The sequence below is a fragment of the Mesoplodon bidens genome, assembly GCF_964165515.1.
Source record: "Mesoplodon bidens genome assembly, chromosome: 14".
Classification (NCBI taxonomy): domain Eukaryota; kingdom Metazoa; phylum Chordata; class Mammalia; order Artiodactyla; family Ziphiidae; genus Mesoplodon; species Mesoplodon bidens.
In genome coordinates, this window is record NC_138170.1 from 54,695,369 (window position 1) to 54,710,438 (window position 15,070).

The 15,070-nt window shown below is 39.6% G+C and overlaps 1 protein-coding gene across 2 annotated transcripts in view; it reads right to left on the reverse strand.

Annotated features, from left to right (window-relative positions):
* Positions 1-15,070, reverse strand: part of MTA3 (metastasis associated 1 family member 3) — a 158,883-nt gene that overhangs the window by 94,342 nt on the left and 49,471 nt on the right. For both annotated transcript variants that reach the window (XM_081254836.1, XM_081254835.1), the window contains exon 4: positions 13,851-13,977. In XM_081254836.1, coding sequence (XP_081110962.1) covers positions 13,851-13,977 — 127 coding nt within the window. The remainder of the gene's footprint in view (positions 1-13,850; positions 13,978-15,070) is intronic.

Below are 15,070 nucleotides of genomic sequence, written 5' to 3' on the forward strand. Positions count from 1 at the left end.
CCATCAGCTGATGAATGGGTAAACAAAATGTGTAGTTCTGGTCCAAGTCCAAAGGCCTGAGAACCAGGAGTGCTGATGCTGTAAATCCCAGTCCAAGGGCAGGAGACCGAGGTCCCAGATTAGTCAGTCACACAGAGAGAGAATTCTCCCTTCCTCTACCTTTTTGCTCTTTTCAGATCTTCAACTGATTAGAAGAGGTTTCCGCCACATGGGGGGCACGGGGGACAATCTGCTTTACTCAGGCTACTGATTCTAATAATCTCTTCCGGAAACACCCTCACGGACACACCCAGGATGCTTAACCAGATATCTGGGCCTCACATAGCCCCAGTCAAGTTGACACATAAAATTAACCATCACAATATCTCAATAAAGTTATTATTAAAAATATATATATATATATAGTTCTTCAAAACTGTCAAGGTCATGAAAAACGAGGAAAGACTGGGATACACACCAGAGGAAACTATGGAGACATGATGCCTAAATGAAATGTCAGGGTAAATCGTGAAACAAAAAAAGGACATCAGAAAAACAATAGTACTATCTGAATAAAGTCTGGAGCTTAGTCAGTAGTAATACATCTATGTCAATTTCTTGGTTTTGATAAAGATGCAATGATTCTATAAATCATCAACATTAGGGGAAACCGAGTGAAGAGTACACGGGAACTCTCTGTACCATCTTTGCAGCTTTCTTTGTAAATCTAAAAGTATCCCAAAATAAAATGCTTATTTTTTTAAGACCCCCCCCAAAAAAAGGGCATTTGTGTTATTGGTTTTATGAGTCTTATATTAGCCACATACTGAATTCTGAGCATTTTTTCATGTAAAGAACCATGCCTGGTTCTGTGATTGGAAATTCAGCAAACAGTTTTATACAGCATTTAATCCACTGAATACAATGAACAAATTTAAAACAATTAATGAAGTTCAAAGATCCAAAATGCTTTCATAAGATTACATTCCTCAACGGCAGCAACGTAAGATAGGTCAAACGGAAAGATTCAAAATTCTGAGGGAAATTATTTCCAAACCAGAATTATATGCCTAAACAAATCATCAGTCAAGTGTGAAAAACATTTTCAGATAAGCAAGGACTAAAATTTTTTACATTTTAGAAGACTAATCAAAAGGAAGAGGCAAAACAATTATTAACTCCAAGGAAAACATGAGATTGTACAACAATGGATTATGTGAGGAATATTTATGCGTTCATAAAATACAAATACTGATTATTAACTTAAATAAAATTGTGATATACTGGAAATACAAAGGAAAAGGAAGGGAGAAGAGAAAGTGAAGAGAGATTTCTAAAATTTTTAGAAATGAACAGTAGCAGTATCAGAGTAGTGTAAATGCCAAGGTCAATGTCAGAGAACTTGTGTGAGTAGGTAAGACAGAGGAATGAAAACCCAAGAAGAGAAGCTTGAGCTTAATGTGATAGCTCAATGGATTTTGTGAAGAAACATGACAAGCAGTGTTTTGGAAAGCCCCTTCCATTTGTGGCATGTGGAAGGAAGCAAAGCAACAAGTTATTAACCCATGATCCTGGAGATCTGGTAACAAACGAAAGAAACTATCAAAGAGGAATTCAAGGGGGAAAAAAATCCTCTCTTGGTGCCACTTTTCCCTTTTATGACTAGGAGAAACTAGAATGTTCAAAAGAAGGAGCTAGGATTAGGAAGCTCTTCTCCAAGACAGGATGACAAACAAGTTGTTTTGATTACTAGGAAAATCTCACAAGCATTTCTTTCCACAACCACAGGGAACACCAGTACTCGGGACAATATGTAGGCTATCCTGTGATACAGCCCAATGTATTTCTTCTTTTTTTCTTTTTAAAGTCTTTAAATTTATTTATTTATTTATGTCTGTGTTGGGTCTTCGTTTCTGTGCGAGGGCTTTCTCTAGCTGTGGCAAGCGGGGGCCACTCTTCATCGCGGTGCGCGGGCCTCTCACTGTCGCGGCCTCTCTTGTCGCGGAGCACAGGCTCCAGACGCGCAGGCTCAGTAGTTGTGGCTCACGGGCCCAGTTGCTCCGCGGCATGTGGGATCGTCCCAGACCAGGGCTCGAACCCGTGTCCGCTGCATCGGCAGACAGATTCTCAACCACTGCGCCACCAGGGAAGCCCCAGCCCAATGCATTTCTGCATTATGACTTTAGTTGGAGAAGAAAACACTTCAACCCATAGGGTTGATCATTTCAAAGGAAAGATTATATAGTATAAACACAACATTCAAGAAAAAGTGTGCTAAACATGTAGACTTTAACATGTTAAATTGTGATATGATTTTTCTCATTTCTGTGTTCTTCCTCTAGTCCTCCTTCTCCTTAGCAATCCTAAGAGCCTAAGCATACTAAGTAAATAACTATCTTTATGTTACATTCATCTCTTAAGTAGCACTACTTATAGTCTCAACAGCACTCTTCTGGCTAACTTAACTTTTGTTTACAGATACCAAGAAAATTGCAAAAATCTAACATCTTAAAATAAAAATATTGACACAATGAAATGTACAGGAAGAAAACTGCCTTTGTTTGAATTTTGTTTTAAAGATTCCAAATAAGTTTCTTTAACGTTAGTAGCCAAACTGGAGAGAGACTGCTAATCCACAGTGGAGTTCTATTTTATTACTTGTATACTTAAAACTTAGCATTGGGGCTTCCCTGGTGGCGCAGTGGTTGACAGTCCGTCCGCCTACCGATGCAGGGGACACAGGTTCACGGCCCGGTCCGAGAAGATCCCACATGCAGCGGAGCGACTAGGCCCGTGAGCCATGGCTGCTGAGCCTGCACGTCCGGAGCCTGTGCTCCGCAATGGGAGAGGCCACAACAGTGAGAGGCCCGTGTACCACAAAAAAAAAACCAACAAAACTTAGCATTACTACTTATTTATCAATAAACATAAATCTGTAAAAATTGGTTTTCTCTGAAGATTTTTAAAAGGCCTCAACACGGACTTCCCTGCTGGTCTAGTGGGTAAGACTCCGCGCTCCCAATGCAGGGGGCGTCCCAGTTTGATCCCCAGTCTGGGAACTAGATCCTGCAAGCATGCCACAAATAAGAAGCCTTCGGGAAGGGAGGGGGAAACGGAGGCGGGGAGGGAGGGAGGAAAGAAGGGGGGAGGGAGGGAGGAATAAATATTTTTTTAACCTTTAAGCTTTAAAAAAAATTAATAAAATAGAATAAAATGATCTACCAAATATCCTCACCATTGAGGCATCCCTGAAATTTCAGGATACAATGGATAAGAGAATTCTGTGATTTCAAAGCTGGAAAAACACAGGTAATATGCAGAGTATGGAGAATCTATGTGATATAAGACTACTTTCAATGACAATAGATGTTTGAGGACAATGGGGTTAGTCATCTTCAACCCAAAATTAAATTCCAAGCCAAACTATGTATCACATGTGTAGTAATAAATTATCTATGAATTTCATTCCAGAATAGCATAGGAAGTATTAAAAAATATGTAAAAGAGAGGTTGAGTCTCATAAAGTTGATAGCCTCTGCTGTAAGTTGTTATACACTAAAACATAAAACTAAAATTGAGTCATAACCAAAAAACACAGAAGCCTTCCAACTAGTATATGAAGAACAGTGTAATTAGAATATCACCACTCTATAACAACTGTGATTAATGGAACTCCAGGCAATAAGCATCAAATAAATGCCAGTAACATCCAGAAATGAGAGACTATATACCTCCTAATGTACACCACCACCTACGAAAAAGTCTTTGTCTCTTGTACTTCACTCTTCCCCACAGAGGAAGGAGGCAGGGCAGGAGGAATGAAGGAAACCACGTCCTCTGTTACCAATTCACGAGAAATATGAGGGAGAGGGGAACGTGGTTGAACACGGGGGGATACAATCAGCAAAATCCAAACGGTGAGAAACAAAATCCTCAATTCATCAACAAAAAAATAGCGTTGGGGGGGGAGGGGAGGGAGAGATAGGGAGAGACAAAGGGAAGCCTTCATTTATTTTCCCCTAGGGCCACCCAACTGATTTGGCACCATATACTGAAAAGACCACCCTTTCTCCACTACACTGCAAAGGCTCCTTCATCAAATATCAAGTTGTACTATATACGTGGGTCTGTTCTGGCTTTTCTATTCTGTTCCACTGGTTTATTTCACAATCCACTTACCCGTACTACCCTACATTAATTACTGTAGCTATACAACAACTGTCTTAGTATCGAATGATATAAACCTCTAACATTTTTGTTCTTCATGACTGACTTTATCAATGGTTCTCAAACTTTTTGGTCTCAAGATCTCTTTTTTTTAAAAATTTATTTAGGCTGCATCGGGTCTTTGTTGCTGGGCGCAGGCTTTCTCTAGTTGCAGTGAGCAGGGGCTACCCTTCATTGTGGTGCGCGGGCCTCTCATTGCGGTGACCTCCCTTGTTGCAGAGCGCAGGCTCTAGGGTGCTCGGACTTCACTAGTTGTGGCATGTGGGCTCAACGGCTGTGGCTCGCGGGCTCCAGAGTGCAGGCTCAGCAGCTGTGGCGCACGGGCTTAGTTGCTCCGCGGCACGAGGGATCCTCCCGGACCAGGGCTCAAACCCGTGTCCCCTGCACTGCCAGGCGGACTCGTAACCACCGCACCACCAGGGAAGCCCCCTCAAGATCTCTTTAAGTTCCTAAAAATTATTGAGAACCTCAATGAACTTTTGCCTTTGTGGGTTACATCTATCAATATTTACCATGACAGAAATTAAAACTAAAAATTTAACATTAATTAATTAAATTTAAAATAAAAAACATATTAGCAAATATTTGTTATTAATAATTACTATATTCCCCCCCAAAATTAATGGGAACAGTGGCGTTATTTTACATTTTTGCAAATCTCTTCAATGTCTGGCTTAATAGACAATTAGGTTTTCACATAAGTAACTAGTTTACTTCATTTTCAAAGAACATCCATCAAATACTCATGTCTCAATAACCACAGTTCATCTCTCCGTGGTTATTTCAGGCAAAAGCGGTGTTCCATGAAAAAGGTAGCTAGTTTAGCTCATGTTTCAAACAAGCCCATGAGTTTTCTCTCAAAATGATCATCACACTTTCATAGGCAGCAGAAACGATTTATGCATACTTCCCATTTCAGCACATGGAACATTAAAAAATGTGTCATCTCTTTTTTTTTCTTCCAGTTTTATTGAGGTATAATTGACATACAGCACCATATAAGTTTTTTGTTTTTTTTTGTTTTTGTTTTTTTTTTCGGTACGCGGGCCTCTCACTGCTGTGGCCTCTCCCCATTGCGGAGCACAGGCTCCGGACACGCAGGCCCAACGGCCATGGCCCACGGGCCCAGCCGCTCCGCGGCACGTGGGATCCTCCCAGACCGGGGCACGAACCCACGTCCCCTGCATCGGCAGGCGGACTCTCAACCACTGCGCCACTAGGGAAGCCCCCTAGCACCATATAAGTTTAAGGGGTACAGCATAATGATCTGACTTACACACATCGGAAGATGAAGACGTATAATCTCTTGACATAAGGGAGAGGTGATGGTTGCACGTTGTCACTGTACTGAATTTTTTATACTGAATGCCACTGAATTGCACCCCGAATACTGTACAGTGGTTAGCATGTTGTGTGACTCTTTCCTCAATTTTAAAAAAAAAGGCATTTGAGACATTAAAATTAATAAATTGTACTGTTTTGCCAAGAACATTCTGAAGTGGAACTTGTCTCTTTTTTTCTTTTCTTAATTGGAAATGCATACAATACAGTGACAAATATAGCACAGTTTGGTGACACTGACGTGATTCCTGCTGACTCGGTGCCAGCAGTTTACCCACCACTGCTTTTGCACATGATTTTGCTTTTGCAAAATCAACAAGGAGAAAAGGCAAATAACATCTTACTGTTGTTATGAGAATAGTTTTGATCTCATAAAGGCCCTCTTGAATGGGTCTATGGGGACATCCAGAAGTACACGAACCATGATTTGAAATGTTCTTGGTCCTTTCGATTCCCAGAGATTTTGGACTCAGCTTCTCAATTTATACACACATACACATACACACACACACATACACACACAACCCTGCTAAGCTTTTCTTTGGAATTACATTGAATCTTTGGATCAATCTGGGAAAAACAGACTTACTGTCATTTATTTACTTAATCTTTAATTCCTTTAGCAATACTCTGTAATTTCTGTGTGGAGTTTTTACACATCATTCCCTTTTTTTAGACATCTTTTATTTTTTAAAATTTATTTTTATCTTATTTTTGGCTGCGTTGGGGCTTCGTTGCAGCATGCGAGCTTCTCACTGAGGTGGCTTCTCTTGTTGCAGAGCACGGGCTCTAGGCATGTGGGCTTCAGTAGTTGTGGGACGCAGGCTCAGTAGTTGTGGCGCACAGGCTTAGTTGCTCCGCGGCATATGGGATCTTCCAGAACCAGGGCTCGAATCCGTGTCCCCTGCGTTGGCAGGCGGATTCTTAACCACTGTGCCACCAGTGAAGCCCTAGACGTCTTCCTTTAGATTTATTCCTAGGTGTTTGATATTGCTTGATGATACTGTAAATAGTATCTTTTTAAACTTAATTTTCTAACTGACCTCTCTTCACACCATATGCATAAAACAGACCTAAATATAAAAGGTGGAACAGTAGAACTTCAAGAAAACATAGAAGAATATCTTCATGATCTTAATTAAGAAAACTCTGCCCATTATAAGATCGTGACACTTGGATTGGTTTTTGAATGAGTACTCTGAGTAACAAAATATTCTTTTTTTGGTTTTTTGTTTGTTTGTTTGTTTTTCGCAGCTTGCGGGATCTTAAGTCTTGTCCCGTCCCCCTCCCCCGTCCCCCCCCATCCCCCCGCAGTGAAAGCATCGAGTCCTGACCACTGGACTGCCAAGGAGTTCCCCAAAGTATTCTTACTCTAGATTCATTCTGCTCCTTCATATATATCAAACCTATCAGGCATGTCTATTAATGTCTCAAGAATGGAATTTTTCCAGCCTTTATTTAACTGTCCTCCTCCCCTCCTCCTGCTGTTCCATCATTCATTTTCCTACCAAATTTCTCACATATTTAAAAACAAACCAACCAACCTAGAAAGAGCAAAGATGACAATAGCAGCACTGAAGAATAAGCACTGCTTAACGCCAGGAAGCTGAACACAAGGAATGTAGCTCCTCTGCCATTGAGTAAACTCCAACAATGTGCAGCCCAAATCCAAAGAATGCACATAAGATTAGGAATGAAAATGCACTGAAGATACACCAAAATGTCAGTGCTGCTGGGTGGAGGGATTACAGGGGTGTGTGTGTCTTTTCTGTGTGTTTTTCCCATTTCAACAATGAATTATAATTCTTCCATTATCATAAAATAAACAATAAAAGTTTACTTTTAAATTTTAATATGCAGTGATGTTGAGGAAACAGCAAAATGGGCATACTCTTAATATACTGGTGGGAATATAAACCGACAGAATAATTCTTGAAGGAAACAGCATTTTGCAACAAAAACATTTGGAAAATGTACCCCTAAATTAGAAACAGGTCTGCTATCAAATGGTAACAGTAGCTAATGTTTCTACTGTACTTTATTACTACTGGGGAAGGGAGAATAAAGATGAGTTTCGTTTTTAGTAGATTCCCATCTATTCTGTCTTCATCAAAACCAGCCAGGCTGTCACGCAACGCAGGGGATTAAAATGGCTGCAAAACGGCATTTTCCCTCTTTAATGTCCAAATGTACAAACTTTTGAATAATACTTTTTCTATTATATATCTAATGTGCTTTCATTTCAGAGAAAGTAGAAATATAGAAAAGCATAAATATGAAAGTTGCTTGCATTTTCTGATAGTAGTGCAATCCTGAAATCTATCAAATACCAGGTTCCTACTTACATTTGTGATGCTGACTCCTATCTATGAATGAAAATGACCTCATTTATTTGCAAGAAAATCTTTAACTAAAAAAAAAAAAAAAAAAACAATTCTGCAATAAACATATCAGTATATATATTTCTACACACTTGCATGAGAACCTCTGCTAGATAAAATCAAAAAAGTGGAATTGCTGGGTCAAAGGATATTCACACATTAAAGTTTGATTTCTCTGATTATATTAACATTCGAATATAGAAGAGTTATCTATTTCCCCACCCTCATCAACACTGAGTGTTAAGACAAGAACTTCAGTATTCCATCCCCCAAATACCTCTTGTTGGCTAGAAACGTTTCTGCTTCTCCCTTTCTCATGGTTGCTATATATGGCTTATAAATTCATTTTGTTTGGTGACAAATAATATGTACACAAAACAGATTTTCTATCCTCTGCTTAGCCCTCCATGTGAAAGCTTGATGTTGACTCTGAGTCACTCTCCCTCAGAGTCCTAAGCAACCTGTGATTCCATGTATCAATCTTTAATTTTCATGAAAAGAGAAAGGCACACAATCTAAAACTTCATTTAAGGTCAGCAGTAATTGAGAGGAGATTATTCTACTATCTGTTGATGACTTTTATTTCCTTAACAAACAAAAATTAAAAAAATGGAAACTATGCAAGCTTCAAAGTCTAACTGGCTATTGAGTACCCTGTTCCACAGCAGGCAGGAAAAAGGAAAAAAAGGACATACTAAGGAGCTTCTAGAATCTCACACTCTAAGATGATGTCTGACTTGAAGAACCTAAAAATTATACATATGAAGAACCTATGAAATTATACATAAAACCCAAGATTTCTAACAGCTGCTAAAAGATACTTTTTCAACTGAATTAAGAAAGCTCCTCATTTTGGAGGGCAGGAGACAATGTAGAAGCAACATGGCATCACTTAAACCAAGAAAAGTTCACAACAAACTGTGGCTGCAGCCAGTCTTCTATGAAGCAACAATGGTGATTACGGTGATGATGATGATCATACCCTGGAATCCTAAGCTAAAAACTGTTTAAGAGGAAAAGAACATAAGGCTTTCTCTGAAGCACACTGCCCTTAAGAGACGGCTTGAACTCTATGTGCACCTATGTCTTCAAGACCTATTCTACTACTGACACTAAATTTATGTTCTGGAAGAGTTTCTTTGGACTTTGTTGACGTTAAATAATGAGGTAGGGCTTCCCTGGTGGCGCAGTGGTTGAGAGTCTGCCTGCCCATGCAGGGGACATGGGTTTGTGCCCCGGTCCGGGAAGATCCCACATGCCGCGGAGCGGCTGGGCCCATGAGCCGTGGCCCCTAAGCCTGCGTGTCCGGAGCCTGTGCTCCACAACGGGAGAGGCCACAACAGTGAGAGGCCCGCATACCGCAAAAAATAAATAAATAAAATAAAATAAAATAATGAGGTAGACAGGACGCTCACCAGTGATGCTCTGAGCAAGGGCCAGGTCTAACGACATGGATATAATGGTTTCTCTATCACCACTCACTCCTTGAAACAAGACTTGGAGATCAAATCATCCACTCCAAAAGCCCTTACTATAGGACACACTGAGGCCAATAATCAAGAGGTACGTAAGGAAATGTTTTTAAGACACAATGAAGCATAACTTCCAAGGCTGTAATCCAGATCCCGAGGTTGGCAAGCAGGAAAACATTGGCTGTGTTTAAACATGACTAACTAGCTACACCAGAGGCTGGGAAGAGGTATTAATCACTACACATACAGTGCTGCAACTAGCAGCTTTTAAAAAGCCAGGCTTTGTGTGTTCAAGGTGAAGGAAAAATGACATTGGACAATATATAAGACACATCCATAAACGTAAGCACCCAATCAAGTAGGGAGTTCCCAGCTGCTATTTATATCTCTAACACTGTAAAATAGTATAGTTTGTATGCTTAACTCAGTTTTTAATTTAGTTCTGCCCATTTGACTTAAGTAGAAAAATTATGTGAAAAAAATAGAAAATCAAACAGCCTATCTATTCAACAAGCTTCTAAATAGCTGTCTTTCTGTCTCTGATGCTTTTTAACACTTAGAGTCATGTATATATCATAATATTGTATATTTGCAGCCACGTGATCTGAGTTCAAGATCTGAATCTGCCATTTAAAAGCCGTGAGACTGAAAAGTTATTTAACCTTTTCGTGTTTCAGTTTCCTCATCTGTAAAATGAGGATAATAACAGGACCTACATTACAAAGTCATTGGGAAGATCAAATAAAATACATGTAAAGCAACTGAAATAACACCTATCATAAAGGTTCAATAAATGTTAGAATTTTTAAAAGCCAAGTTCAATAACATGGGCTCTATATAACTGAACACAGTATTCTACACACACACACACACACACAAAGTGACAGGTCTAGCATCTGGCATAACAGTAAATTTTTTTTTTTTTTCTGTACGCGGGCCTCTCACTGTTGTGGCCTCTCCCATTGCGGAGCACAGGCTCCGGACGCGTAGGCTCAGCGGCCATGGCTCACGGGCCCAGCATCTCCGCGGCATGTGGGATCTTCCCGGACCGGGGCATGAACCCTTGTCCCCTGCATCGGCAGGCGGACTCTCAACCACTGCGCCACCAGGGAAGCCCATAACAGTGAATTTTATAGTGCTTTATATCCCACGCAGCATATAATCTATCATTAATGACCTAAGGCACTGTGCAAGAAGCATGCTGTCTCTCCCCTTCACCCCAAAAAGTGTTCCAAAGGAATTCTCATGTTCAAATCCTATCTATCCTAACGAGATAGATACAAACAAATCCTCAACAAGAGGTGAATTACTAACTCTAACCAAAAAGTCCTGGTCCTATTCATTCTCTTCCAATGAAATCAGAAGGAAGGAAGAGTTGCCTCCCTGCCACTTTGGGAAGCTTGTAGCACCCAGTTAGTATTATAGCTCACAAACTACGAAGGACCTCAGGAATGCCTCAGTCAGGTTTTCTCCTCTGTTCCATACAGCACCAAGGAAATTCTGGGCACTTAATAATGCCCCTAAGAATAAAAAGCCAGTATTCATCAAATTACCCCTCTTTGCTGCCAAAGAACAATGGGACTTCAGTAATTTTCTCCTGTTAAAGCACAGATAAATAGGGCATGACTTCAACGTTAGCAAAATGTCAACATCACTCCAACGTGCACTTGTTCTACATCAGCATGAGGGCTGGTTAGCGCAGCTTTGGGCTTTGGCTGGAGACTGCCCCTAAATCCATTCAGCTGTTTGAAAATGAGAGCCATAAATGAGAAAATATGCCTCCACACTACTCCCTCTCAACTTGGAGAACAAAAAAATTAAAAACACAAATGCTTCAAATGTCTATATCTCTTGCTCATAATTCAAAAGAATTGCCACCAGATAAACTCCATGGGCTTCCCTGGTGGCACAGTGGTTGAGAGTCCGCCTGCCGATGCAGGGGACACGGGTTCGTGCCCCGGTCCAGGAGGATCCCACATGCCATGGAGCGGCTGGGCCCGTGAGCCATGGCCGCTGAGCCTGCGCGTCCGGAGCCTGTGCTCCGCAACAGGAGAGGCCACAACAGTGAGAGGCCCATGTACCGAAGAATTGCCACCAGGTAAACTCCTTAAGTTTACAAGCTGGGGAACCTTGTCTTATTTATCAGTTAGCAAGCTCCCTAATTGAGAATATACTCAGGAAATGTGTTCAACATGACTGAATGATCGTATATTCTATGTAATTTCTATGTTCAACAAAGGGGTGTCTTGATAATTACATTTCAATATACTCTCTCAGTCCTTATGAAACATGAAAAATACTTCACTAGCTTTTCCATTCCAAGCAATCTGTTAAAGGAAACCAACATTACTTATAAACAGATTCCAAGCTATCAGGAGGGTAAATTTAAAATATACTTGCGTGTTTTGGATACATTTTTAAAACCATTTGTCAGATTCTTGTTCTGGCAAGAGTCTTATGACTGGCCACAACTTCTTGAGCTTAAAATGAATCTTTATATTCTAGCTTCTTCCAATTAAATGATAAATGCATATGGCTCTTCAGCATTTATTAGTTACCTATATCTTTAAAACAATTACAAAATATGTTTGCATGTTTCATCTCTTTGAGCAAAAATTAACTTACTTTCCTATTTCTTGAAATACCCCTATTTTTAGTTTAAATACTATTCCCACATTATCTGGCTTGATTGTCTTTTCTAACACAGGCCCTAAGTCACACAGAACATACTAACTCTAGCCAATCTAAACACAGTGTCCTCATTTTTACATACTTTCTTGAATTTGATTATTTCTGGTTATCAATATACAATAGAATTTTTCTATAACAACAGAACTCCAATATTCTGTTGTAGTTGTTGTATCATAATTCATTTAACCAATTCCCTACTAATGGACATTTACTTTCAATTTTATACCACTAAAGGCAATTCCGAAACAAAAATAAATAAAAAATAAACACAGTGTCCCCTAAAAAACCTAAATAAAGCAATGATATGATGTTAACTACTGAGGAGAATCAAGTTATCTCTGAAAAGATTTGGAGAAAGGGGATTCTGGTATCTTTGTGATACACTTCCTCCTGCCTTAGAAGAGCTCTGTGTCCATTTCTGAAAAGAGAAGTATAAGAATACACAAATGGGCTTCCCTGGTGGCGCAGTGGTTGAGAGTCCGCCTGCCGATGCAGGGGACACGGGTTCGTGCCCCGGTCCGGGAAGATCCCACATGCCGCAGAGCGGCTAGGCCTGTGGGCCATGGCCGCTGAGCCTGTGTGTCCGGAGCCTATGCTCCACAACGGGAAAGGCCACAACAGTGAGAGGCCCGCGTACCGCAAAAAAAGAAAGAATACACAAAGGTCCGGGGAGTTGGGGCATGCGTGTTTGTGTTACAAAGACCAAACTGGAGCTTCAGGAAGTCTCCAAACATGTTTGAGCCCAAAAAAGACAGACTTAGATACAATACCGACATTCAGGGCTAAAGAAGAGGGGCCGATTTTTTTTTTAAATAAACAGTTAATTCATTTTATTTCTATATATAAACAGTTTTTAAGACAATAATAACTAGTGAGGAGTTGAATAAAAGAAGTAAAGATTGTGAACAACAGTTGAAGGAATTCCTTTAACGTTAGGGGACAAAAACACTGCATCCTGGACACAGGCTGTTCCCTGTACACACCCATGCTTACCTGTTACCTTTACCTGAAACATGCCCCCCAATCTCTCGAAGGCTGAGTAAATGCCAACTCCTTCTGAAGTTTTTGAGTTCAAACATTTTGTTATACGTCCAAAATGCACCTATTACAGACGGCACTCAGAAAGAGCTCAATTGTATCTATGCTTAAATCTTAACCACTACCGGATCAAAAAGACCACCACCATTCTCCCAAAACTACAAACCAGGGACTGGATTTCACTTTTACATCCCATCATTGCACAGATCAGATGCAAGTGAGTGAGTAATAAAGAATATAAAGTTTTCATCCCAGAGGACCTCAAAAATAAATAAATCAATCAAAAGCCTTGTATCCTACAAGGTCAAGAGACAAGTGCCTGGGAACCAGATCTAGAACCAGGTTCTAGTTCTTGGACTCCAATGACTATATTATTTTCTGGGAATCTGGAGAAGACCAGCATTTCCCAAAATGGTATCTGCTGGACACTGTCCTGCAAGATGCTAATACATACTTAAATAAATTGGAAAAGTCTGGATTAAAACAAAGCTAACATGGTTACTTTACTGCAGAACATTTGCAGGGCTTTAAAATGCTAATATACACTATAAATTTCCAAGATAAGATTACATAATGAAGCCTTTAGTGAACTAATTTGAGCAAGATTGTTGGGAAGAGTTTGGAAAATGCTTCAAAAAGGTTGTTTTAGTTTGTTTGTTTGTTTTTCCCAATTGTCACAATATTACTGAGTACTTCAGATCAACTTCTAAAAAGTTCTTACCTGATATGTGTTGCAGGCAGAGATTCGTATTGGCGTGACAAAAAGAGCTCCCGATGTTTCAACTGATGTTTCTGTTTATCCGTCAGGTCAGCCTCAATTGTTGTTTCAGATTCTTCCTCAATTTCTTCTACACAAATAAAATTCAAAAAATGCATTATTACAAAGTACATTACCTATTTGGTTATTAAGATAGACTGAATCAGCCTTTCATTCAATATTTTTTTCAAACAAATTGATTTTAAATTTACACATTTAACTTGTTATTTGAATTACAACCATAAAATTAAGTTAGCCAGGCCTCAAAGAAAGAACTCCAATTTTAAGATGGCAGATGGAACATATGCATCTATCTCCTCTTCCCCCATGAAACTACACAAAAATATCAATGAAAATGTATTAACATTTCAATGACAATAAAAAATGAAGCAACAATGGAAGAAAGATTTTCAACAAGAACAAAAAAATATGGAAAGTAGATTTAAAAAAAAAAGGAAAAGTACACACTTAGTCAAGAGAAGGAAGTGACAATCTATGTGCGTACAGAGAGGGATGCCACGGAGAAGGTGGGCACAGGGCGTGTACTGACTTATCCCTTGAAGCTACCAAGTATTATGAGAAAGAAAGTAGGGTGAGAGCAAAAAAGCAGAAGAAAGGGGTTGAAAGTCTATCTATAACACAATAACTTAATCCCAGAATACTCCAGTTAAAAAGAGTACAATCAGAAACAAATAGTATAACACATTTCAAATTTGATAACACAAATAAAAAACTAATAGAAGGATTAGAGGATAATGCTAATGAAATCTCCTAGAAATTAAAACAAAGAGATAACTGAAAACCAAAAGATTAAAATTTTAAGAAAAATGCATGAGGTCCAACATCCCACTAACAAAAGTTCCATAAAGAAACAATAGAGAAAACAGATTCTTTTACCTCTTTGTTTTGCGGGGGGGATGAGGGAAGACCTGTCAAAGAGATGATTCAAGAAAATTTCCCCTTACTAAGTGTCCAGTGAGACTGAGTGTCCCGATTGAATTCCTGTCATACTTAACTTTTTTTTTTAAGTGACAGCATGAGAAGATTGCAACCATTTACAGGAAAGAAGTGTAGGCACAAGCAAAGAAACCAGAATCCGAGTGGAATCACAGATGAACAGCAACACTGTGTGCTAAGACTGCACAGCAATGACATCCAAGAGGAAAAATGATATTCAACCTAGA